The 27933-nt window shown below is 40.2% G+C and overlaps 1 protein-coding gene across 8 annotated transcripts in view; it reads left to right on the top strand.

Moving 5' to 3' along the window:
* nav3 (neuron navigator 3) overlaps positions 1 to 27933 on the top strand; it is a 218438-nt gene that overhangs the window by 93359 nt on the left and 97146 nt on the right. For 4 of the 8 annotated variants that reach the window (XM_036561806.1, XM_036561808.1, XM_036561807.1 and 1 more), the window contains exons 1-5: positions 213 to 391; positions 3633 to 3701; positions 6633 to 6784; positions 10394 to 11423; positions 18928 to 19034. In XM_036561806.1, the coding sequence (XP_036417699.1) occupies positions 297 to 391; positions 3633 to 3701; positions 6633 to 6784; positions 10394 to 11423; positions 18928 to 19034 (1453 nt within the window). In that variant the 5' untranslated portion in view covers positions 213 to 296. Of the gene's footprint in view, positions 1 to 212; positions 392 to 3632; positions 3702 to 6632; positions 6785 to 10393; positions 11424 to 18927; positions 19035 to 27933 lie in introns of those variants that run through there. The other 4 variants (XM_036561812.1, XM_036561809.1, XM_036561810.1 and 1 more) reach the window with 2 other exon arrangements.

Genomic DNA, 27933 nt, shown 5'->3' with positions numbered 1-27933 from the left:
TCAAAGAACCAAAATGCTAAAATAAAACACCATCTGAGCTGCCTAGGAATGAAGAGGAGAGCTTTTTATAACACACACACACACACACACACACACACACACACACACACACACACACACACACACGCACACACACACATGGACCCTGCTCACATTTACAGTCTCAGAGACCCAGGCTTTCTATAGCTGGCACCTGCTGTAGTGGTCAGGCCTGAGAGAGAGACAGACGGACTGACCGTGATCAGTGTGTATGTGTGTGTATGTGAGTTAGGCAGCCGGGTTTTCCTGGTTTTGCCATGTCCAACGGTCAGCAGCCCGATCCGGCTTTCACACACACTCGACCAGACAGGAAGAGCAGACTGCCATCCAGGAAAAAAAACAACAACAATGGGTACAGCACTGCAGCATGTTTGTGTGTGTATATATATATGAGTGTTGTGTATTTACCTCTTTGTGGGGACTAAGACTCGTTATCATGTGATAAAATTAGATGTATTATGAACATTTTGGTTATTATAATACAGTCATGATTGCAGTTGCTTTTGTTGTAAGTTTTCAGCTTTGAAAATGAAATGCCGAGTGAGATTGGGCTCCTCTGGGGTCAGTTTGAGACAGAAGCCTGTAGCAACTTCATTTTGGCTGCTGCTTGAGTTTATCTGTTAAGGAGTGAGTGGGTTGTGACCTACTAGCCTATATTATCGCTTTAACAAAACCCAGTGCTATATTTAGACTGATCAGGCATAACATTACGTCCCTATTTCTACACTCATTGTCCATTTTATCAGCTCCACTTACTATATAGGTGCACTTTGTAGTTCTACAGTTACAGACTGTAGTCCATCTGTTTCTCTGATACTTTGTTAGCCCCCTTTTACCCTGTTCTTCAGTGGTCAGGACCCCCACGGACCCTCACAGAGCAGGTACTATTTGGGTGGTGGATCATTCTCAGCACTGCAGTAACACTAACGTGGTGGTGGTGTGTTAGTGTGTGTTGTGCTGGTATGAGTGGATCAGACACAGCAGTGCTGCTGGAGTTTTTAAACACCTCAGTGTCACTGCTGGACTGAGAACAGTCAACCAAAAATATCCAGCCAACAGCGTCCTGTGGGCAGCGTCCTGTGACCACCAGTGAAGGACTAGAGGATGATTAGCTCATACTGTACAGCAAGAGATGAGCTATCGTCTCTGACTTTACATCTACAGGGTGGACCATCAATGCAGGTGTGTCTAATAGAGTGGACAGTGAGTGGACACAGTGTTTAAAAACACCAGCAGTACTGCTGTGTCTGATCCACTCATACCAGCGCCATGGGGTCCTGACCACTGAAGAACAGGGTAAAAGGGGGCTAACAAAATATGCAGAGAAACAGACGGACTACAGTCTGTAACTGTAGAACTACAAAGTGCACCTATATAGTAAGTGGAGCTGATAAAATGGACAATGAGCATAGAAATAGGGACGTAATGTTATGCCTGATCAGTGTATATATATAATAGTATATACTATATACATTATAAATTTGTGTAGAACCCAAATGTTTAGTACACACAGTATGTATACACATGCATAAAAGTATATATATATATATATACTTTTTATGTGTGTGTATACATACTGTGTATACAAGATACACTGTAATACAAGAAATGTTACTACTGTATTCTTACTGTGTGTATATACATGCTTTACAACACTTTATTTTAACTGTGAATGCTGTTCTAATTTGCCATTAGATTTCTGATGTTTTATTTTGATATAATGTTAGCTATGGCTAGACAAACTGTCTAGGTGGATGCTCTGCATGGTGTGTGTGTGTGTGTGTGTGTGTCACTAAGTGCACTGTGTTGACAGGCTGCATTAATATGACTCCACAACAGTCACACACACACACACACATACACACACATACACGTACACACACTGAAATACACAAGCTGTTCTTGCTGCTGACTCTGAATAATTATAGAGCTCCAGTAAATCGACTGTAACTGAATCAGATGAACTGGAAATGTGTTAACAGTGTAGTAGAAAGTAGAAAGTAAGATGGTCCGCAGCTTTACATTAATTTTGTTATGACTAATCTACTTTATAGTTTACTTTATTTATTTTACCAAAACTATACGCATTTATCAATATCATCTTTTCATGATGTTTGTAAATGTGCCAGAGCATTATAGAGTGCTTTTTAAATGAAACAGTAGAAGCCATATGAACATGTCCACCATATGAACATTATAGCGCTTTTTTCCGACAAATGACACATATTATGTCATCAATGACACAATTAACTTACTAATTGACTTAACTGATTGTTGCTGTACTAGTCTACATAAAAAAGTAGCTTGGATTGCTGCTGCAGTGCATAGTCTTGCTCTTTCCTTTCTCTCTCTCTGCTGTCTCTTTCTTTTCTTTATATCTCTCTGTCTCTCTATCTCTCTTGCTTGCTATATCTATTTCTGTTTCCCTGTCTTTTTCTTTTTTCTCTCTCTGTCCATCTATCTCTTCTTCTCTCTCCCTCACTCTCCTCTCTTTTCTCTATTCCTGTCTCTCTCTCTGTCCTCTCCTTCTCTCTCTCTCTGCTTCTCTCTCTCTCTCTCTCTCTTTCTCTGCTCTCCCTCTGCTCTATTTCTGATTTCCTCTCCTGCTCCAGGCTGATCTGTCTTAAGAGCCACAAAGAAAAAAAAAGACAAATTACAAAAGAGGAAAGAAAATGAAAAGAAGCGAAAGTGAAAGTGCAGAAATATACAGAAGGGTCTTCATTATTCTCCTCACCTGGGCAGACTGGTGGGATTAATTTATCAAACAGACCCCAGATAGAGAGAAAGAGAAAAGGTAGGGGGGGGGGTAGAAAGAGAGAGAAAGAGATAGACACTGACTACAGAATGACGACATGACTTCTGAGGTCTTTTACAGAGCGCTTTTATATAAAACAATGAGGCCATATCTCCCCCTACACTTCCTGTAGTGTATTACAATCTGTCAGAACGACTGAGTGGATCGTATGAACGATGTGCTTTTTAAATAAAACAGAACATATGTGGTATCAGTCAGAATCTGGCTGGATTTTGCTGTTATTTTTGCAGTATTATTGGAAGCGTGACCAGTGTAGTGTGACCCGCAGTAGTCAAAGAGTCCCGTTGGTGATCTAATCTTGGCTGGCTGCCAAAACAATCACTGTAGCAGTGCTGATTCCAGCTTCAATGTCAACAAAACGTCCTGTTGACATTTAATTGTTTGGAATCTTTTCATTGTTCTGTTTGAGTGTTAAAAATGGAAATCCAAGCTTTCTGAGTGTCTGAAGGGTTAATTAGGCTGTGTCAGACCCCCTTGCAGGATGGACTGGTACTGTGTGAATGTCTTGACGAGGTGTGTGTGACTTACCACGTGAAAGTGGACACTAACACACACATACAGAGGCATACTGTGGACAGAGCAGGCAGCTGGAGAGCGTGGCCTTTATTACATTAGAGAGGGCATGTAAAACACGCTCCAATTCAGCTCTATCGCTCTTTCTCTCTCGTTTTCTATGTGTCTCTCCCTCTCTTTCTCTCTCCTACCTCTTCTGTCTTTTTCTCTCCTCTCTCTCTATCTGTCCCACCCTCACTCTCTCGCTTTTTCTCTCTTTCTGCAGTCTTACGGCACGATATGCAAGCCCAACAGCTCACAGTGGAATAGCAGCTCCTCAGAAGAAAAACACAAGGTAGGGTATTCAGAAGGCTCACACACACACACACACACACACACACACACACACACACACACACAGATTTTTATTTTAGACAAGCAAACACATGAATATAATTTTCAGTATCTACTATGAATTTTACAGCAACCACTATACTATTCTGTTTCTCTTATAAATTATTTAGTAACTTCTATGAATTATTCAGTAACTATAATGAATTATTCATTAGCTGCTATAATTGTGCAGTAACTACTATACACTGTTAAAAATGAGAGGTCAGCTCAACTCAAAATTATATAGTAACTGACTACATGTCTTTTCTTGAGTCGATTCAACTTGAAGACACAAGAGTTCACACAACTCAAACTTCTTAGTTGAGTCAAAAGTTCTCTAAATTTTTTAGTTCTGCATCTCAGTTAGGTAAATAAAATAGACCTGTTTGTTAAACTCAACTTCCCCACTAGCCAGGACTCTTTTCATCACACAAGCCTGCTAGACATTTTCCCTCTTGAATACGCACTTATGGATGGCTATGGCATCAACAGGGCTCAAACTCACAACCTCCTGTTGAGTTGACTTGGTCCACTGCACCACTCAGGAACACATGAAACAGCTCAGATTTTGTGTCCACAAATGTTTAATACACTGGAGAAAATATTTGTTGTTTTTAACTTAGCTTAACTCAACTAAGAAGTTTGAGTTGGGTAAACCTCTCATTTTCTACAATGTAATTGTTTACCATCTACTTGTAAATGTTCTGTAACTACTATTATTTTATCAGTATCTACTATGATACTACACTCTCAGAAATAAAGATACTAAACTGTTACTGGGGCAGTACCCCTCTTGTCACTGGGGTGGTACCCTAAAGAGTACATCTCAGTACCTTTAGTCAGGGACCATAATCCACGGAAATTATATTTTCTAAGTTGTATAGACTCCACACACCCCGTCTCGTCTCCAGGCTTTTTATTTTGTTATAACATATAACATATAACATATATTTTGTTTATAACATTAGATTATGAAAAGAAATAAACACACCTGGGATCACCTGGGAAAACATATTTAAGGTACAGAGTTGGACCTTAAAGCCACTGTTGTACCTTTGAGGGCACATTTACATTGTTTGTACCTTGATGAATGAAAAATGTACCTGCGCAGAACCTTCATTTCTAACAGTGTAAGATAGTTAAACGAGTGTGGACCCTCAAAAGAGCAGGCCTTAATAGTTGCAGAAACACTCATTTACTTTTCATATTAAAGCGATAGTTTGGTCAAACATCTTATACCCCCAGTCCCCTACCCTTGATCATAATAGTTTAGTTTCCCTCTCTAATTCAGTGCCCCAGAACAGCAGTGTACGTGTGCATTTGCTTACAGACAGCACTGTATATGTGTGAACACACACTCCAGTACCACCCAAAAGGGAGTGACCACTGTCCAGCTCATGCCTTTCATTACTCAGACCAGAGTGCTGGTTCACTTACACGCCAGGGTTGTTATTGTTTTGAAATTAGTTTTTGTTCTTATTTAGTTTAATTTTGCTTTTGAGCCCCTTAAAATCCCAGGCTTATTACATACTAAGGCTTATTATTCAGTAATTACAGGGACTTCAATGCAAACTGGCTGAGCTATTCTTAGATTATAGAAGTGTGTAATAAAAGTTTGGGCCAGCCGGTGGGTCCTGACCATTTAAGGGGTTAATTTTAGTTTAGTTTCAGTTAGTTATGAGAGTCAGTTGACAGTTTCATTTCCTGTAAAGGAAAATGTGATTTAATTTTAGTTTTAGTTTTAGTTGTTAGTGTTATGGTGGACGTTTGGTCAGAAACCAGGATGTAATTACAAAGCAGACTTATTTGCTTCTGATAACTTTAGTGATGCTAAATGAGCAGAGCAGTAGACTTTCTTCAGCAAGACTGTGAGCTTTACAGGTTATTTTTGCACTGCACATTTTTGGTTTAGCGATAATAATAATCCTGAGACACATTTTGCGCTCTTCACTAACCCACTGTCCCCTTCAACACACTTCTGCTGGGCTTTAGTCAGTCTGGCTTTTTTAGACAGGGAGAGAGTGTTTGGAATTGACGATAGGGTTGTGTGTGTGTGTGTGTGTGTGTGTTCAGATAAGTTTTGGTGTTTTGTATTAGTACTGTACAAAGTTTTAAACTTATTAAAGAGCAGTTTTGTGCTAAATCTATCAGCAGCACAGTTGATTGACTTGTCTTTAATCTTTAATAATCTGATGTAAATGTTAACAGTGAGAGTTAATGGAGAGATTATTATCTGTAATTGGTAAGATTTATGTATTCAGAGCACACAGAGTGTAGAGACTCGTTTATTAAACTTATTACAGCGCTGTTATTAATGCACTGCATTACTTCTCTCAGCAGGGGGCGACATTTCACTTTCCTACTTTGTTTGTTTGTTTCTTTCTTTCTTGCTTTCTTGCATTCTTGCTTTCTGTCTTTATTTCTTTTTTGTTTTGTGTGTGTATGTGTGTTATTTCGATGTGCACTAACATTGTTTTGAAGCTGTATTATGTTTGTGTCAGTCTAAAGTGTTAGTTTTATAACCATTTATAATCTCTAATAATCATATAAAATTCCCAGTCATCAAATGTAAAATATTTTAATAAAGTTTGGTATGTAGTTCTTAATTTCACTACTACTTGCATAGACTTTCATTTACATTTGTTTATTCAGTATATTTAAAAAAAATATTCTGAATCTTATGAAAAGAATCAAATGGTGGAATTTGACATTTGATGAATCACTGAATCATTTCTTAAGGAATCATAATTATAAATAATAACTGAATCGTTGTGAGAGACTGACACCGTCTAGCATTTATCCTTGCGTTAACTCATGCTGATGTCACTGTGTGTGTGTGTGTGTGTGTGTGTGTGTGTGTGTGTGTGTGTGTGTGTGTGTGTGTGTGTCTCAGGTTGCCAGGTCCCTCCAGATCCCCCGCTGCAGGCAGTGCGGGCAGCAGCAGCAAAGCTCCGGCCTCAGCCACCGCTCTGAACCGCAGGAGCCAGAGCTTCAACAGCATCGACAAGAGCAGACCACTGCAGTATGCCAGCGGAAACGACAGAGGTAACAGGCACATGCACACTCCTCAGCCATTCCACACACGCTCTTTTCCATCCAAGTGCCAAGAACTTTAGGTTCTGCTGTCACATTCCTGTCATCCACTAGATGGCACCACTGTTAAAGAACACAAAAACAGCTCAAATATGAATTCAGTTTTCAGCATCAGTATGAAAGTTCTGTTTACATTCTATAAAATCAATGACACACCCTTTTGTTCTGCAAATTTTGATGATTATCCTGCTCCACCAGGAAACAAAAAGGCATTTTTTTATTTTTAAATACCTTTGCAAGCCATTAGCTGCCAACCAAAGCCAGTCTCTAATTCATCACTCTAACATTCTATAAAAGACTTGCTTATGTGGTTGCTGACACTGTATGACATTATGTTATCTATAATAAACGGGCACAGATATCCATGTTTACAGTGTGTCATATAGTGTCAGAAACCACATAAGCATGTCTGTTAGAGATCACTTTAACTCAGATTGAGACGAGTGTGTGAAAGTTAGTCATGAAGTTAGCACCATGTTAACTGCTGGGGAATAAGTGTCCATTCTTGTTAGCCACATTAGCCTCATAGCTCTGGTGCTAAAACTAAAGAAGTAGACTTCAGACACCTAACATTTCTTGGCTGATTGACTACATTTGTGGTAAGGGGGAGAATTAGATTTTTGGCTGAACTATCATTTTAATCTTAATGGTGCTCTCTTGTGATGGATAGAACTAGGGCTGCACAATATATTATTTATTAATCGTGATGTTGGAATCACCAATACTGACATACTGACACACTTTGCAATACTGACATCCCGGAAAGCTACATTATGCAAATTTCTGACCCATCACAGCTCCGTATGACTTACTGTGGGTGTTTTAATGAATCAACATATTCATATTCTCCAACAAAAGGAAATTATTTTAGTTAAAATAAGAAAGTGTTTAACTGTCAGTTAATTGTGTGTATATTACAAGGTTTATCACAATTACGGTGGGTAGCAATATAATCACAATACTGGTGGTTTAATTTGTATTGTACAGCCCTAAACATAGGACACACACGTGTCTCTGGGCTCTGTGTGTTTTGGCCTGAGAATGAGAAACAGAGATAAACATATCCTAGAAGGTAGACCCAGAAAGAAGAGGTAAAACTGGAGGAGAAACTGAAAAAATGAAAAAAGACAGAGAGAGAAAGAAGAAAGATGAAGAAAGAAAGATAGAGTCAGAGATAGCACGAGAGAGACAGAGAGGTGACCCAGCCTCCGGTAGAAATATTTGTAAAGGTTAGATTACACATTTGCAAAATCAAAATCACAGCATCAATCTCAGTCTCTTATCAGTGTGTGTGTGTGTGTGTTTGTGTGTGTGTGTGTGTGTGTGTGTGTGTGTGTGTGTGTGTGTGTGTGTGTGTGTGTGAGATCTGTCACCACTCTAAATGTGACATTTCACTCCCGGTGGATGAAGTAAGTGGTGAGAAAAAGGCGGGTTGCTATGGTAACTGCAAGCTGACAGGCTGACCTTTATATTTGTGTGTGTGTGTGTGTGTGTGTGTGTGTGTAGGAATGAGAGAAGTGGAGTTATCCAGCCTGCTCTTATCTTTAACATGTGGTTAATTTAACTAACACACACAGCCCATTCACAGTGCTGGTAAAGTCTCCATGCACATACATCAAGTTAAACTCTCTGTCCATCTATCTCTTCTTCTCTGTCTCTCTATCTCTCTTGCTTGCTATATCTATTTCTCTTTTTCTTTTTTTCTCTCTGTCCATCTATCTCTTCTTCTCTCTCCCTCACTCTCCTCTCTTTTCTCTATTCCTGTCTCTCTCTCTGTCCTCTCCTTCTCTCTCTCTCTCTCTCTCTCTCTCTCTCTCTCTCTTTCTCTCTCTCTCTTTCTCTCTCTCTCTCTCTCTCTTTCTCTCTCTCTCTCTTTCTCTCTCTTCCACTGTTGGTATTTTCAGAGTGAGGGAGATTATAATGGGGATTATAGAGCAGTTTTAGCTCAGAGATTAGAGGAGGTTCATGCATGCTAATGTTTCAGTGAACAAATTAATACTTAAATTTAGGAATTGACATGGTGACTGGCAGATGAATGAATGAATAAATGCATGAAAGAAAGAATGGATGGATAGATGGATGGTTGGATGGATCCCAGAAATTGACATAGTGGTGGATGAATGAATGAATGAATGAATGAATGAATGAATGAATGGATTGGTGGATGGGTACATGAATGAATGAATAAATTAATGGATTCAAGGAGTGTGGTGGTTTGGCATGGTAATAGGAACTAGTTGATTATTAATGAATGTATTATTTAGTGTATGCACGTATTATACTGATAGAAATGTTGGTCTGGCATTATGATGAATGAATAAGTGATGGATGTGAAATGAATTAATAGATAGAAGGGTGGAAGTGAAAAGAACCGCAGTGGCATGGCACAGAGATGATTGAATGAATGTCTGAATGAATGAATCTAAAAACGGTGATTCCAGACTTTTGACTGGTAGTGTATTATCTCTCTATTGTCTAGCACTGCAGCATTTCCTAAATGTGTGCCTTGTTATAAATGTTCATGAACGTCTCAGTTGACTCATGATTTAATCTGAATTATTCTGATTCCCCACAACACTTACATCCCACAACAGCTACAAATAGAAGGGCTAGCCAACACAAGGGAGCGTCAACTGTTTGAAATTCTACCAAATCAATTTGGGAGCCAATTTTCTGCCTGAGTGCCTCTCAGCATTGCCTGAAATCTCACTGTGGCAGGGGACGGCAGAGCAAAAGACAACAAAACAACAAAACAACATAACAATATTCACTGTGTTCTGAAATCCTGACAAAACCTTCGTGTTCCTCCTCTCTCCTTCTCCAGTTGAATGTAATCTTATCCATTATACACTCTGTATATCATACTAGCTAGAACGCTGTTGTTTTGAAGTATATATATGCGTGTGTGTGTGCCTGTATAGAACTACATACTGTTTTGGTGTTAATGTTCTTATGTGGTATAATCCTGCAGAGGGCGCTCCCAGCCTAGAATGTGCAGCTTGACTCAATTTCAGTACTTCACAATGTGTGTGTGTATATATATGTATATATATATATATATATATATATATTTGTTTTTGTTTTTTTCACATCATATTAATAACAGCATTAACACCAAAACAGTATGTGTTTCTAATACTATGCTTATACACCATACTACATACGATTACTCTTGGAAATATAGGATTTTTGGTGACAGTTTATTTGGATAGTCCACTTTAGATGCTTTGTAGATACCTCATTTACTTTCAAGCTACATTTCACTAAATATCTACTAAATTGACCATAATTTTCTTTAACTCTTAACCCGGCTCTAATACTAACCCTAACCTTAACCTCAATCCAAAACCAAAACCCAACCCTCACCAGGTCCTAGCCCTAACCCTGGTCCAAATCCTAACCCTAACCCTACCACTGTTTAGAATCAACAGATAGTTTGTTAACAATTTGAACATCTGTAGATAAGCTATAGGGGACTATAGGGGACTTTCCAAATAAAATGAGACTGAAAAATCAGTGAAGTATCTTACCCTATCTGATCTTATCTCCTGTTTGTCACAGAATCAGTGAAGTCCATACCTCTAGCAGGCAGCATGAACGGCAGTACCAGTGGCCAGCAGCTGGCCTCATCCATCCCTTCCCCGACCGCAGGCAAGGCTTGGCGCAGCAAGTCCATGAACATGAAGCACAGTGCAACCTCCTCCATGCTGGCCACCAGCCCCACATCCTCTCCACCTCCTCCGTCCGCTGCTGACCGCCAACGGCCTGCGCTAAATGATGCCTCCAAATCAGCCCCTGGGAACCAGCGGTCCATGCTGGAGAAGTTTCGCCTCATAAATCCACGTTCTGCATCCAGGACTTCGCCTTCCATGGCTGAAATGGCTCTACAAGAAGAAGATGATTTGTCAGAATATGGAGATGAAGGGTCTTGTAGCCCAGTGCCATCCAATGGAGTGTCCAAGCAGCAGGGCAAGACACCCGCATCCTCTGTCTTGACCCAAAACAAGAGCACAGCTAGCGTAACTGCTACTACTGCTAACAGTCAAAGTAGTAGTACCAATACCAACAAGAACGCCTTAAAGTCTCTTCCCCAGCCTAAAGACAAAGAGGAGAAGAGCAAAAGCAAAAGTAAAGCCAGCAGTCCACCTAAAGAAGAACCAGCACCTGTAGAACCTGCTAAGAAGACGTCCAGAATTGCTAGCCTGATCCCTAAAGGAGGTAAGACGCCCACAGCAAAGAAGGAAAGTGCGATCCCGGCTTCCAGCGGCATCCCTAAACCTGGGCTAAAGGCTCCGGCAGCTTCAGCCAACACCAAGTCTGCAGGAGGTCAGCCCGGCCTGGCGGGAGCGCCGGTTAAAGAAGGTGGAGAGAAGGCAAAGAGCGGCAAAGGAGGACAGGCGTACTACATGCAGCGTCTGGAAGGCAGGAAGAGCAGCATGGTTTCCTCCACCAGTACTTCTGCTCTTTCTGGTTCTACTGCTTCCACCGTTGGAGGAGGAGGGGTGCTGGGGGGCAATGGAGCAGTACAACTACCCCAGCAACAGCAGCACAATCACCCCAACACAGCAACCGTTGCACCTTTTATATGCAGGTGGGTGGTAAAGAAGGAAAAAATGTATTTAATGTTAAGTTTCAAAACATACTTCTCAGTGTACAGTGCAAACAGTCCAGAAGTTTTCAGCAATTTAGCCTTCACCACCAAACATCATCATATGTTAATAATCATTCTCCACCCAACACCACTATTCTCCACCAAACATCATCCTTCTCCACTACAGCCATCAACATAATCCACATAACTGTTCATTCTCTGATAGATATTGTCATACTGTAACAACCACCACAGCTCACCATCAAGCACCATTATTCTGATGTTGACTTTATACTGTTCAGAAAAAGAACTACTGAGCCAAATGAACCAGTGTGAATGTGTGAGAACATTCTAGAGCCTCCCAGCAATCATACACATCAGCCCAAAGGCTAGAAGTATAAGGTTCTGAAGCTGGTTCCAGAGAAAGATCTAGGCCTGGTATTCTATTTTAAGTCATGCAATCATTATTTTACTCCATTAAACAGTGGCACACACTCTCTTTAATTATACTCAACGGGGAGGCAGAGAAGAGTTCCAAGTCCGTAGGAGGCCGGGAATAATTAGCTTTTAGCTAGTCTCTCCATGCCGCTCTTTCTGGGCTGTTTGAGAGAGGACGCTGTGCAAGTCATCAATGTTTATCACCATTACACACCAGTGCAGTCAGTACTGTTCTGCTGTGTGTTTTTTAACACACTGCTCCATCAAGCGTGGTCAAAAACAGGGGTTTTAAATGCAAAACCATAAAATATGTGATATTCCTCACTTCATTTAAAATTTTCCAATAGTTCAAAATACACTAAGTATAATTGATGATGATATTTGACTGAATTTTACTTCCACAGCCAGAAACATTCAGTGGCCTCCTGGTGAGGAGGGGTCATATTAAAAGGAACCCCAGATAGTAAGACTTGTAGACCTAAATGTGGGGTAAATATCCTCACAAATTGCACAAAATGTTATTTTTACTATAAAAGGCATGGCTTTAGTTGAGATGTTTGACATATGGGAGCCGCCATTGTATTGGATGCACATTGCACATTGGCTGCGTGATGTCACATGGTTGCACTGGAGGTAAACAGTTGTTTTGGCTGACGTAAGCAGCTGAAAATAGGACAAACAACTACACTGCTGCATTGTGCAGCCTTTCAGTGTCATTTTTAATCAAGGAGCAATAAAGAAATGTTCGAGAGCAAACAGCAAAACGGGGCTTGTATCCAAATAGTTGAATGAAACTTCCTTTCTTATTGGTCTTCCTTGATTTTTCCCGATCTGTAGCCACATGCTGGTCAGCTCTGCCAATTCCATAAGCTTCAGATCAGGCAAAATCAAGTAAAGCAGATAGGAACGATAGTTTCATTCAACAATTCGGATGCAGACCTAGGAGTTACATGACATGATTGGCAAACAAAGCTTAGACTGAATGTAACTCCTGGAGAGCAGAGAGCAGTTGCCAGTTCACATTTCTAGTTAACTACATTACATATCAACATATTAACTAGACACTGCTAGTGCTGTGAGGTGTTCACCTGCTTGTATGTCGATCTTAACTTCATACTGCTGTACCACACCACCAGTCATTGAGAGAAAAGGATCAGCTAGCTTTACAACCATGCTTGATGGTCATCCCTGACCATGTTTCACTCAGATATATGTCAAGGTATTAAAAGAAAAAGCATAATGATTTCCCATTTATACTGACCATAAAGTGTGAGATGTAGAGTATCTGTACTCTTTCAATACTATGTCAATACTGTCGGTACAGTGACAGTGTAAGTGGGAGCAACCTGGCTTTTCCAGATTGTGGGCAGCTTGTGATGATACAACCCAACTTTCTTTCTTACTGAGAATGACATGGAGTCTTCACATAAGAGTAAAAACCTTGTTTAGATGGAGGTGATGTTTTTCGGTCAGCTCTCTGTGTTGTAACTCTCTACGTCTGTTAGTGTTTACCAGCACCAGCACCAGCACCAAACAAACTTCCTGAACTTTCTTGTAGAAAATATTCAAAACTGTTGAGTCATAAACTGAAATGCAATACAATAGCAGACTCTAGGGCTGTAGACTGTTGGGTTCTGAATTGCATTGTCAAGGCTAAAGAGAGATAAAATGAAGAAAGAGAGAAAGATTGACAGTGTAGAGAAGCTGAGAGAAAAAAGAGAAGGAGGGAAAGTGGAGAAGAGAGAAGAGAGAAAAAAGAGACAGAAGGTGAGAGAGACATGGTGTAAAGAAAGAAACAGAGAGAGCGAGAAAATAGAGAGAAGGAAAGAGGGGGAGATTGAGAGAGAGAGAGAGAGAAGAATATGAGGCAAAGAGATAGAAAAAGATAGAAAGAGAATGAAGAAAGAGAAAAAGAATGTGCAAATATAGACAGACTGAGAGATGAAGAGAGAAAGCAAAAGAGGGAGAGGAGAGACAGAAAAGAAAGAAAGAGATAGGGATGAGAAAAAGAAAATGAGAAAGAGAATGTGAAGAAAGAGAAAGAACAAGAGAATAGAGAGAGGCTGAGAGATAGGAAGAGCAAGCAAGAGTGCGAGAGACTGATGGAGAGAAAGCATGAAGAGAGGGAAAAAAGAGAAAGAAAGAAAGAAAGAGAATGAGGAAAAAGTAACGAGAATAGAAAGGCAGAGAGAGGGAGAAAGAGAGAGAGAGGATGCACAACTATTTGTTGTTTTCTCTGTAAGCCTGTGTGTGTATGTGTGTGTGTTGGTGATTGGCTCTAATCCCTCTCTAGATTAAACAGCGTTCACACACACACACACACACACACACACACACACACTTACAAACACACACAAAACACTTTCACATACCCACACACACAGGCCTGTTACAGGTTTATTATTCATGTGTAGATAATTAAGAACCCCTGCACACACACACACACACACATACACACACACATACACACACACACCTGTCTGTGCAGAGTTCTAATCCATAACACACTTAATATTGGAATTGTGTAGTAGGTGCGACATTAGGTTACAGGCAGAGCAGTGCCCATATAAGACCATTTCTGCCTATTAGGGAATTAAAATAAGAATGTTGCAATACACATTACTAAAGTAATTTGACAGATTCAGTTAGGAACACTTTCAATGCATTACAATATTTCCTAAAGAGGCTTGAGAGCCTAATCTATTCACTGAATCAAATCACTGAATCGAATTGTTTATTGACTTGAATTGAACATTTCTTAATTTACAAAAACCCTTTCAAATTGAATTGATAACCAATGAATCATGAATCGTCAGCTCGAAGATTCACAATCTTGGCACTGACGTGTTATTTTTAATCCAAAAGATCCTTTTTTTCTTCATCAGTTACCACATTCAAGGCTATTCAAGTTTATTTAGAGGAAAACAATAGGACATCGTCCCATAGCTTCATTGGCCTGGTGAAAAGCGGTATAGTTTGTTGTGCTCTAAGGTGAGTTGATACTGCATTCAGCTAAACCAGCTATAATTTATTTCTTTTTAATATTTTCCATGTGATCATAGTAACTATTCCATCTATAAGCCTTTGCTGATGATATTTGTTTTTAAGCTACAGTTTTTGTGGCTTTAAAATGCCAAAACTTCTGAATATTAGAGAACTGAATATCAGCGTAACAAACTCAGCCAGTGTTAGAAGACTGTATTACATGTGTAAATATTTGTGCCGATATTAGTGACAGTGTTACCCTAATAATAAAGCCTTACTTTAATTGAAAAGTAACTGTCAAAACCAAACAATACTCGCTTTATTGCTCTTAATTAATTACTTTATTACTTCCCTTTCAAAAGAACACAATGTGTCCCCACACTTTCATGAGCAGTGTATATTGTTTGTGTGTGTGTGTGTGTCCTGAGTTGACCTGCTCCATCTGTTTCTTTCTTCTTTTTCCTCTCTAAATTCATTTGAATAATTTTCCTCACCTAGCCCTGAAGAGTCTGACACGTTACCCGCTCCCTCTCTCTTTTTCCCCTGCAGATTTGTTTATTTATTTTTGTTGCTTCAAATGTGTGTGTGTGTGTGTGAAAGGCCTGCCAGAAGTTAAAGGAACACATTTTGATGGTGTGTACGTGGGATTCATGGTGAAACACAATAACATTATTTATGTGGGGTTAGGGCTGGGCGATAAAACGATAACGATAAGTATCGCGATATAACTTTTCCTCGATAGAGCGATAAGACAGGTTCGATAAATATAATTCACCATTCTCACACTTCCACGTTTTAGCGAAAGCCCCGGTGGCGTTTTCTACTGCAAGGAAAGCGACACTACTCTGCTGTCGCCAGGAGAGGGCGCACTTCCGAGTTTTTCTACATGATTAGAGAGGGAGGGGGCCACGAGTAAAAAAGGGTCGCCAAATATACTTTAGCAACGGCTGAAACGCGGAGTTATACAGGCCCTGTCTGAGTGGAGCGACCGGCGATCTGTTCTCCTGTGACCGAGTGACGAGGTCAGTGGTGTAACTGTACTGTCCTATGGTGAACTCACCTTTCTGTACATCCTAACCAGCTTTAGCAGCGATAAATCACAATCCTCACACTACGCGCGTGTTACAGCGCCCGAAACCGTCATATTTTAGTATCAGTGCATTCACGAGCAACGAAAGTGAAAGAAAGAAGTGGGTTAATGTGAGTTACAGCCCTGACTTAAACGACAGTAAACTGAGGAAGCTGTGAGGCATTGGAGAGAGCGCTATCTTTCCAGGCTAGCTGTTTTTAGCTGCTGGCTAATTGAAGCCGCGCTTCGTCACTCGCACAGCACGGCGACTTAATGATACTGTAGATCAAACAAGACACAGAATCACCGCTTTCAGTTTAAACATACCTAAAAGGAGGACTCTGTGGCTGGTGTGAGAGATTCGCACTGCAGATAATGCTTTTACACAGCAAACGTCAGATATACTGCGGTTCACCCCTTAAACTACTACGATAGCATAGAGAAATCCAGTGTCTGATACTGTGATATGCTCTGACATGGATGTGGTAGGAGTGACAGCAGTGACCTAACGTAAGAGCACTGTATTCTGTGCAGTATTTCGGCATTTTTCGCGTTTTAGTAGTTATTGCGGAAATACCCGAAGTCATACACGATTTAATGATTGGTTGGACTCTGCAAAATCTGCCTAGCAACCAATATGCACTTTGATTGGTCACATTTGGACCGATACTTTTAAAGAAATAAGAAAAAAACCGTCATCTGCGTCCGCGGTGTTGTACCGTCAGTACTCCGCACACCAGCTTCCACAGAGGGAGCAGTTTTCTGTACAGTGTTTTCCCTGCAGTTTATTAGAAGTTTTATGAAACCTAATTGCATAAAAATAGACATTAACTGATTATACTGATTATAAAATTGAATTATTATAAACAATTGTGCAATGAATGAGGCTACCATGAAAAAAAAAGTTAAGTGAGTCAGTGCTGTGAAGTTGAAAGGAATCTGCTAAGGTCACTTAGCTGACGGTGTAAACTTAGATTAACAACTCAGTACTAAACATGCTGTGTTTCGTGGGGATGATCCATTGTTTAATATTCGTTTAAGTGTTAAATATGATGTTTAAATGTGCTAAAATGCATTTTAACTGGCCGTGAAAGTTTCCCCACCCCACTCACATTCGCATCCCTGGGTTTCCCCACCCGCCATGTTCGTGTGGCGCTGGGGGGGTCGGTCACTATTTGCACAGATTTGGTGTCCAAACCCAGCTTAGATGGTCTTTCCAACCGATTTGATGGAAAAAGGGATATATGGCAATGTCTCAGATGCATCTTTGACAAATGTCAAGAAAGTGTTTTTTATTACACAGACAGAAATATTTGCAAGTGTACGGAATACCGTGCTCTACCGAACCGAGTGACGTTGTTGAGAAACTAAAGAGTTTAGCGCTGTTGTTGGCCACTTGTTTAGCGTTTGTAGCGGGGTAGCCGAGCGCTCGACACCAGACAGCTAAAAATAATCTGTTTTCTTTCTTAAATAACGACTATTACAAAAATTGCAGCTGTGCTTTTCCAGCTGATAAAAACAGCTCAGAAACTTTCTCCCACTGTCCCAAGACAGATTAGTGAAATGTTCCACTGTTTGCCGAGTGTTTGTTATGATCGGACCATAAGTGATAGTTTAAAACCACAGTTAACCACCCAGGAGTAAAATCAGCCTTCAAACGTGAAAGAAATCATGATTTGACATTTATCGCGGTATGTATCGATATCGAACGATATGAGTTTTGTTTATCGTGATAACGTTTTTGGCCATATCGCCCAGCTCTGTGTGGGGTTATATATGGATCATTTTGCTGAAATGGTTTAAAGTCAACACCTTTTGGGGTTTTAACTGACTTGGACTACTAGACTAAAATCTAATAGTGACAGTTTTAGCTAATTTTGAATATTAATACAATAATAATAATAATACAATAAAAAATGAATTTAATTTCACATGAAGAAACTTAGATGTTAAGGTTTGGTCCAAAATGGTCCATACACTGACATTCCAGCAGAAACAGAAACAATATGTAGGCTCCATCTAAGTCTTTAAATTCAGGCTGTATTCAGCTACACTACTGTAGTTAGCTGTGTAGACTATGATGTTAACTTAGCTAGCTAGCAGTGCTAAAGCAGCTGAAGCTGGTGAAGTTTCTGCTTACCCTACTGTTCAGATGTCATTTGAAATAAATAACTCACTCTAAATGTAGGTATTGTGATATAAACTGAGTTGTGAGCTACAGTTTCTCATTAGGTTGAATGAATATGTCACTCTAAATGTAGGTATTGTGATATAAACTGAGTTGTGAGCTACAGTTTCTCATTAGGTTGAATGAATATCTCACTCTAAATGTAGGTATTGTGATATAAACTGAGTTGTGAGCTACAGTTTCTCATTAGGTTGAATGAATATCTCACTCTAAATGTAGGTATTGTGATATAAACTGAGTCGTGAGCTACAGTTTCTCATTAGGTTGAATGAATATCTCACTCTAAATGTAGGTATTGTGATATAAACTGAGTTGTGAGCTACAGTTTCTCATTAGGTTGAATGAATATCTCACTCTAAATGTAGGTATTGTGATATAAACTGAGTTGTGAGCTACAGTTTCTCATTAGGTTGAATGAATATGTCACTCTAAATGTAGGTATTGTGATATAAACTGAGTTGTGAGCTACAGTTTCTCATTAGGTTGAATGAATATCTCACTCTAAATGTAGGTATTGTGATATAAACTGAGTTGTGAGCTACAGTTTCTCATTAGGTTGAATGAATAACTCACTCTAAATGTAGGTATTGTGATATAAACTGAGTTGTGAGCTACAGTTTCTCATTAGGTTGACTGGGATTTTTCGAGTGTTCTGTAAAGCTTGATCAATCTCACAACAGCAAACTCCCAAGTAGCTACAAAAGAATAAATTTGTGCATGGAGCATGGATGTTGTAATTGTATGCATATTTTGTTTTGCAGCTAATTTAACTGATACTCTCTCTCTCTCTCTCTCTCTCTCTCTCTCTCTCTCTCTCTCTCTAGGACGTACTCAGAGAACGACTGTACTGCAGTAATTGAGCCCTGCCTCAGTCCCACTAAAGAACTCATCTACAGCAAAACAGCCAAACAGTGCCTAGAGGAGATATCAGGTAGGATTATATATTATGTTTGCTCACATGCACACAATCATACATACATTATATACTTTAATTACTTGTATTTTTATACGTATTTTTATATTGCACTAGTGGTGTCGAACTTAAAATGTAAATAAGACTTTAATGCAATAATTTATTAAAACTGTTAACACATTAACACATTTTCCTGGTTTGACCCTTTGATCCATAAGCAGCCACGCTGCTTGTGTGTAGATGCTGTGACTGTTTAGCTTTTAAATGCCAAATTCCATTTATGGATCTCTTGACAAAGCAAGAGACTGCAGTCTTAAGTCAGCAAAACACAGTACTGATACAAGCAATATCATTAATATTAGTAACGTTAGCAGTGGAGGAGAGAGCTATGAATAAATCAACAAGAAGCATTAGAGTGAGAGCGCTGTAATCATTAATATTATTAAAACATGCAGCCAGTGTTGCTCTTACTAGACATCGGTGATGAAAACTGGAAATTCATGATTTTTGTGTTCAGGTTCATGAGAATGATGCAAACAGAATTATTGTGATTAATAAATGCATTCTGTTGAAGCTTATTTTATAGCTATAACACAATGCGCTGCTTTTTAAATGGAAACAAATCTTACTTTAGGTTCCAATTAGAGTCAAAAGACCTGTGATTAATCATGACTACACAAAATAATGTGATTAATTGCAATTAATTATTTAAATTGTTTGACTTCACATATAAATACACATTTTTGAAATACTTATAGACACACAATAAATGCACACACATACACAAAACACATTCTCTGCAGAAAAGTACACATACAGTAAATATACAAACACTCAAAAAATACATGAGAAACATGAATATGCAAACTATAAATATACACACAGACACACAGACACACACCTCCAACAACAGTGTAGCAACAGAAACAAGCATGTGACCTTTATCAACAGCTAACACACACAGATATACACACATACACACACACATCGACAACACACTCTGGACAGTGATGTAAACACGGCCTGCCTTTGTCCACCTGTCATTTCTGACCTTTTCCTGCTGTGATGGCAATATGGGGGCCGGAAACCTGCAGTGGAGTATCTGTGTGTGTGTGTGTGTGTGTGTGTGTGTGTGTGTGTGTGTTTTGTAGTTGAGGGTGCTTCCGGCTGTGACACAGATCGGTTTTACACACAGATCTAGTACTTAACCCACAACAAAGCTCAGATAAAACAAAACTTATTTTTTCCTGTTAATCATTCAAGACTTGTTTTGTGTCTGAAGTTTTACACTGGAGCTACAAAGCATGTAGCTAATAAGTAATAGAAACCTATGCCCAAATTAGCATGGCACTAACATCACACTCACCTCAAACCATGCTAAGGTGTTAAGTAATCTCAAATAGACTTATTTAAGTGGTTTCTGACACTGTATATTATACTGTCATCTATAGTAAATTAGCAGAACTGAAAACAGTAGCAGCACCTTGAAGCTTGAATTTTGTCCAGATTTTATCCATGTTTATAGATAAGTGTGTCATCCAGTGTCAGAATTCACATAAGCAAGTCTTTATTTAAGACTGTCAACACTGTTTGAGGCGGGTGTGTGATGATTTAGGTATGCCATTAGCACCATGATAATTGGTGGAGTATAAGCTTCCACTACTTGTTAGCTGAATTGCCTCATAGCTAAAAACTAAAACTAAAGAAGCAAACTTCAGATCCAGACGTGTCTTGGCTGATCGACTACATTATATTTGTAAATTTGACTATCGTTTTAAGTCTTACCAGTGTGACGCACCTCATGAATGCACTCAAATACTGAATCTGTATTTCAGGTAATAACAGAACTCAATGAAAGAACAAAAAACCCTTGAGCAAGTTCATTTTGTAAAATAATGGTAGTAAGTATTATTATTATTATTATTATTATTAGTAGTAGTAGTAGTAGTATTAGTACTATTGTAAATACGCACAGCCCCGCCCCCTTATATTTGTAATGTGTAAGCTCCGATCTCTTCAGTATGCAAAAACCTTATCTTTGGGCTATGAAGTGGTGCAGCTATCTAAGTCATGGTACTGTTGGTAGGAGAATGTGAGTTCCGTTCTTAGTCATGCCACAGCCGTCTGTGGCTGGGAGTCCAAGGCCCAATCCCATTTCACCTCTCGCCCCTACCGCTTAGCCCTTTGTTTTGCGTGTTCACATCTAGGGGTAGGGTGTCCTGATTCTTGTTGAGATGGATGGGTAGGGCGAAGTGTTAGGGCTACATGGCACTCCAAATAGAGGTTTTATAGAGGCACACTACAAACGGAGTGTTAGGAGAAAAAAGAAGAACCGGCACAAATGACCAAAGAAACCCACAAATGTGAGTAATTCCTCTGTTAAAAAGTTACGAGAACCATGGTATTATCTTAGTTTAATGGCATTTCAATGTAATATGGGTTTTTTCTTCACAAGAAGCATAAAAATCGCTATCAGTATAGATGTCTCAGTAGCTAGCTAGCTAAATTTCCTAATCCACCCTAAATGGTGCAGCAGTTGGTGCATTAGGGCTGGTGATAAATAATCCCCCCCACTTTGAAGGCATATGATTCCTTAAAGGTAACTAAAGACCAGCAGCGAGGTTGCTGAATTTTACCCTGCTCTGCTATCACTGCCGATGGGCATGGTCGCCTACAGAGCGGCGCTAGTGTTAATGAAGTAATATTCTTTTTATTTGAGGGTTGTGTCTCATTTTGTACGGAAGATTTCAACCACTACCCCTTGTAACTCAGTTCCAAGGGGCAAGGTGACACTCGAGAGCAAGGAGAAGGGGTAAAAATATGAAATGGGATTGGGCCTAAGAGAGCATAAATAGCCTTCCTCTCACTGGGTGGGTAAACTCCCAGAGAAAAAAAAAGCTGTATCATGCAGGGTACAGATGCTGTCACTGTGATATCCCCTTACGTCGTCAGTGTCTTTAGTTAGGGAACGCAACTGTGCCATATTACGTTGCAGTCATATTCTTTATGTTGAGTCTTGACTCTAGGCTTTTTCATTTTATTTAATGTAAAGGTACAAATGTGCCTTTTTTCCTGGGAAAGTGAAGGCAGCATGCCTTTAAACTCATTTAAGGTACCCAGTTGGACCTTAAGGACTGCTGTACCCTTTTGAGGGTACATTTACACTGTACCTTGGGGGCTAAAATTGATCTGGACAGTGCCATTTACTAACAGTAGCGAATGGTCCTCCCTCTCCCCAACCACTCAACACCATGCTAGTTAATATATATGTCTGTTAGCTGACATAACAGAATTAGCAGTTAGTATTCTCCTCCAAGCATGTTGAGATGTCCAACAATGCTGAGTTAGTGGCAGTTTGAACAGATGGGGTGGCCTTCACCGTCCCAGCTTGGGAGCTTTGTGTGAGTGGGGGAGACCTAGCTAACAGGTTCAATATTGGGAGAAAAACTGCACTGATAACTTGTTATTGTTAGTTCACTTGTCTCAAAACAAACACCATTTTTTTACAGTATAAAAACAAAAAACTTTTATATGAATACTTTTAATTTTAGGCCGTTTGTGCTTGTGAGCATGAACAAATTAAAATACGCTGCGGTGGAATGAAGAATCTCTTTCTTTATTCTTTGATGTCTTGTTTTGTTTTGTTGTTGAAAGGCGAACACAGTCCAAAGCAGACCAGAGCTATAAACTGACCTCTAACCTGCCACAAATATGACTGGAATGTTGTTTGCTAACACACACACGCTTCATAAAGAACCACACGCTGCATTTCATGCGCGGGTTTTGAAGTGGTAGTGTCCAGTGGTCAGATGTGGGTGTGAGCGAGTCGGTCCAGATGTGCAGCAGTGATGTTGTGTTTTTCCACTTTGTGCTCGTTTTGGTCACTCCTGTGGCTTTTGCTGGGCTGCTTATAGATGCCAGCTCCTGCTGCAGTGCATTATGGGTTCCACCAAATTGTAAAAGTGTCTGTCCAGCAAATCCACACACACACTCACACACTCAGAAACACATACCTGCCTTGATCTTATGACTGTGGTGTTCCAGGTTTCTGATGCTACCTGTTAATCCTTTGGTAAAGATCAGATTATCTGGTCAGTTATAGCTTTCTGTCAGGGTCAGTTTATCTTGTTTAAGTCCAGATTAGTGTGCTGGGTCTATGTTTGGGTCTGTGTCCAGATGCCCAGGCTGTGTGAGAGAATCTGGATTATTGGGCTTTTATCTGGGTTATCTGTTTTTAATTCAAATTATATGCATAAATGCAGGTTATCTGTGCCATATCATGTTCATTTTAAAGTCATGTTTTAGACGTCTGATTAACTTCTAGCTTTAGTCCGGAATGCTTGTCATTAATCTAGATCGTCCAGTTTTGGTCATCTGATGAACTCCAGATTATTTTTGCTAAATCCAGGTTTTAAATCATATTATCTGATTTTTTTAAGCCTAAAACATATTGTTTTGATTTTAATTTAGATTTTTTTAGTTTAATTATTGGTAATCTGGTTGTTTGACTCCAATTTATGTGGGCAAACCCAGGAAATCTGGGTTTAATCCAGATTATCTTGATGAATCCAGTTGATCTTGATTATCTGATTAATTCTAGTTTATCAAGTTTAATCCAGGTCATCTGGTTTTAATCAACGTTATCTTGCTAAATCCAGTTAGCCAGTTTTGTCAACTATTGTCTGGTGTAAGTTTTGGTTATCTGATTAATTCCAGATTATCTAGCTAAATCTGTGTATCTAGCTAAATCTATGTGTCTGTCTGCTTTACATCCTGGTTATCTGGACTTACTCCCAGTTTATCTGGTTAATTACGATAATCTGCTTAAGGGAAGCTTATCTGGCTGAAGCTCAGGTTATCCAAGCCGAGTGTACACAGTTAAGAGTATTGGATGTAGCGCTGAGTCACTGCAGAGAGAAGCACAGCTCAGGTGCTGCATCACACACACACACACACACACACACACTTTCAAGTATTCTTTTTTCCAAAGGCGTGCTGTCTTGGTAGCTAATGGCAACAGCAGAAGAAAACCTTTCTGTGGTAGTCAAGAAAAATGAGAGAGAGAGCGAGAGAGAGAGAGCGAGAGAGTGAGTGAGAGAGAGAGAGTGAGAGAGAGAGATCGCAATAGCTCAGTGCATATTAAAAAGAGCTGACAGACCCTGAGCACATGAACTTGGTCATGGCTTGTCAATCATAAATACATATACACAAACACACTCTCTCTCTCTCTCTTTCTCTCTCTCTTTCTCACTCTTTTATTCACTCTCCCCTTCCGTCTGAGCTCAGACACTCTCTCAGCCTGTAATTAACAGAACAAAGTAGAGAGAGTGAAAGGGCACTTCAGCTTCTGAGAGAGAGAGAGAGAGAGAAAAAGAGAGAAAGAGCAAGAAAGGGGAGAGAAAGAAGAGGAAGAAACAGCTAATGAAAGAAAGGGGAGAGAGAGAGGCAAGAGGGAGAGAAAGGACAGGGAGAGAGAGCGAGAAAAAAAGAGACAGAAGGGTAGAGAGAGAAGAGAAGAGGAGAGAGGGATGAAGGGAGAGAGAAAGGGAGAGACAGAAAAGAAGAACCGAGTTAGAACGAGAGGCGAGGAGAGAGAGAGGCAAGAAGGAGAAAGAGAAAGATACAAAGCAGTGAGAGAGAGAAAGAGAGAGGGGAATGTCTAGAAGGAGCTGTTCTGAGAAGATCCAGTGCTAATCCTACAGTGCATGTCTGCATGCTGGTCGAGAGAGAGAGAGAGAGAGAGAGAGAGAGAGGCATATGGAAGCAGAGTGATAGAAGAGGAAGGAACGGAAAAAAGGAGGAGGAGAGTGTGCTTGTCGCGTGTACCTGGACGTGGTTATTGGCTGTGTAGTGTGTGTGTGTGTGTGTGTGTGGGCAGGGGGATGGCATTAGAGCCTCCCTGGTGTGAGGTGCAGTTTTGTGGACAGGCGGAGAGTGAGGGAGAGCCAGCTGCCACCTGAAGATTACGGAGGCATACCAACACACACACACACACACACACACACACATGATGTGAGGAGAGCAGGCAGAAAGAGCAGGGCAGCCAGAGTAGGACGGAGAACAGAAAAAAAGGAGCCAAAATGAAGAAAGGACGAGAGTTTTCCGTCTTCCGGAGCTCCAGCCCGTCTCAGCATCGCCCCGACAACCGCAACATCCGCAAGCAGCGTTCCCTCGGCAACCTGACTCTGCTTAGTGACGGGGAACAGAAAATCTACTCCTTCGATCTGGATGAGCCGCCCAAAGAAGAAGCCGGGCGAAAGAAGCCAGACGGGCGAAAGAAGCCAAAAGAAGGCGGAGCGTCTCGGGCTCGCTCTCTCTCGCTCTCCTTAACGAAGATGCTCTCTCAGTCTGAGCACTCCCTCATCCCCGTGCCCTGGGGTCAAAAGGTCGGCCGGCCGGGGTCGAGGGGAGCCGAGCCTACGGCGGAAACCAAGCGGCGAGCCAGCCGGGAGGAAGATCACGAGGAGGAGGAAGATCCGAAGGCTCCCGGAGCCGGAGAGTGGGCAGAAGAGATAGAAAGTGCCAGAGAAGAAAGAGCAGAGCTGGATAAGGAGGTTATCCTCACCATGCTAGGAGATCTGGAGCAAGTTCTGAACACACATACACACCCGATACGTAAGTGAATGATACACACACTCAGAGTCGTGTTAGCTCCTTAAACTCCAGGATTATTGATTATTTATCAGGCCCTAATTATTTTATTCTTGCTTTAATCTAGATTGCCTGGTTAAAGTTTAGGTTATCTGATTAGCTATCTGATTAACTGTAGATTATCTGACTAAATTCAAGTTATCCAAGTTTTGAATCAGATTATGTGGAATAAATTCTGTTTATCTGGTTAAATCCTGAGTTTGATTGTATGTCATTTGGGAAACTTGCCTGCTCCTTGCATTTTTAAGCAATACAATTCATTACGTTAATCCTGTGGTCATGTGATCAGTATTATGTATTTTAAAGCAAGCGTATGGTATTTTTGCCATGATAATGTTGTTGTCAAAATTTGTGAATAGTAAAATAATTCTTTGGTGTTAAAACCTGTGATGTTTGAGTGCTTAATGTGCAGTCACTTACTGGTGACTGAGTTGGTGTATTTGGGCCCAAAGTTTTGTTATAGAATCAGAGATTTTGGATCAAAATTTTTGGGCTCCTCCCACCGTTAAACCTCCTCTAACTGGAGAATGATGTGGCTAGAACTTCACCAACTGGAGAACAACATAGTATTCAGCACATCTCACACCAGCTACAAATGGGCGGAGCTGATGGATGACCCAAGCAGCATGTGCAAAATTTTCTGCACTGTGGACTGACAGTCGGATAATCTTACTTGTGTAATCTGGCATGAAGCACATGGCAACATAAATGATGTCAGGCATTGTGATACAAAATTCGACCAGGAATTAATTGGAATCTTCTTAAATATTGTAACATGCAATAAACTACCTTGAATGCTAGAATTCAGTGTGGCTCCAAAAGATGGCCACATGTACGTCATAAAATCTGCTCAAACAGTTGCTCTGTATCACTTCTGTTTACATCTTTTGGTTAAATGTATAGTACAGTACTATAAGTTCAAGACCACACTTGCTTTTCTGAGGGAATTTGATATGATATAATCCACTTAAGGATAAGAAAAGGAAAGGTCAAAAGAAGGGAAGTGAAAAACAGGAGTTGTCAGAAGTTCTAAAGAAAATGGGCCTCCTAAGAACCATGCAGGACCTGGTAAACTGTCCCCATTAGACAAACAGCACTTAAAGCTTTCATCTTTGAGAGAGAGAAGAAAATCAAACTCCACTGTTGCTTCAGATCTGAAGAAATTCACAGGTGTTTCTGTCCATCTTTCCATTGTGAGAAGACAACTCAACTCTGTGGGTGTGAAAGGATGTGTAGCTGTCAAGAAGCTGTTAAGGAGAAAAGAACATTTCCAATCAATCAAAGAAGCTGCTGGTGTTCTCAGAACAAAGGACTGACCACCCCAGAGTCCAGACCTCAACATCACTGAATGTGTTTGGGATTAATTGGATCATGACAAGCAGAAAATGCAACCAAATTCAAAAGACTGAACTTTGGAGGTGTGAAAATATCCCTGCAGGTTTCTTTGAGAAACCTAAATCAAGTTTCCTTGAAAAGAATGGAAGCTGAAATGAAGGTAAAGGGTGGATGCAATGAATACTGAACAATTTGATACTATGTTTTGTTGCAGAGGCTTCTGTCTAATTTTCTGTTCTGCTTTATTCCTCATGCTGCGAAATGAATAACTTAATCGCTTGTTTTGACTGGAAATTAAATAAATGAAGGCTGCCCTCTGACTTTTGCATGCTGAGTATCTGTCTAAATGCCAAGTAAACTACGATAGAACTAAAACAAGGTATCATTGGCAACAGTGTATTGGTTTCTGTGCTCTTAGAGAAAAGACTGTGGCTGGGTTATTTATTTATATATTTATTTACTCATTTTTGTGGTTGTCATTTCAGATTTAATGTTGTGCTTAAAGAAAGCAGCAAGAATTCTTATGCTGGTCCATTAAAAACAAGCTTATTGGTCTTGTTAAATTTGTACCCCATGCTTTCACAGTATTGTTTGCAGACTGGTTGTACCTGCTGGTTTTGGTAGATGGTGTTTTCTACGGGAGTTCTGAGGAATAGCTCCATTTACTAGCTGTCTTGTGTGATCCATGCCTGCAGGATCGTCCAGACTCTACACACTAAACACAAACACACACACATACGCACACACACACACACACACACACACACACACACACACACACACATTCACAGTGTCATCTCATATACCGGCCGGTTAATGCCCATGCCTCATGTTGGCTGCAACAGATGTAGTTTAGTTCTTCCATTTAGGAGAGTCGTATACCTCAGGGCTATTTTGTCTGGTGTCTGATGGTATATTCATATTTATATTG

This window comes from Colossoma macropomum, unplaced genomic scaffold (assembly GCF_904425465.1).
Source record: "Colossoma macropomum unplaced genomic scaffold, Colossoma_macropomum, whole genome shotgun sequence".
Classification (NCBI taxonomy): domain Eukaryota; kingdom Metazoa; phylum Chordata; class Actinopteri; order Characiformes; family Serrasalmidae; genus Colossoma; species Colossoma macropomum.
This window is presented reverse-complemented; position numbering and strand designations above follow the sequence as displayed.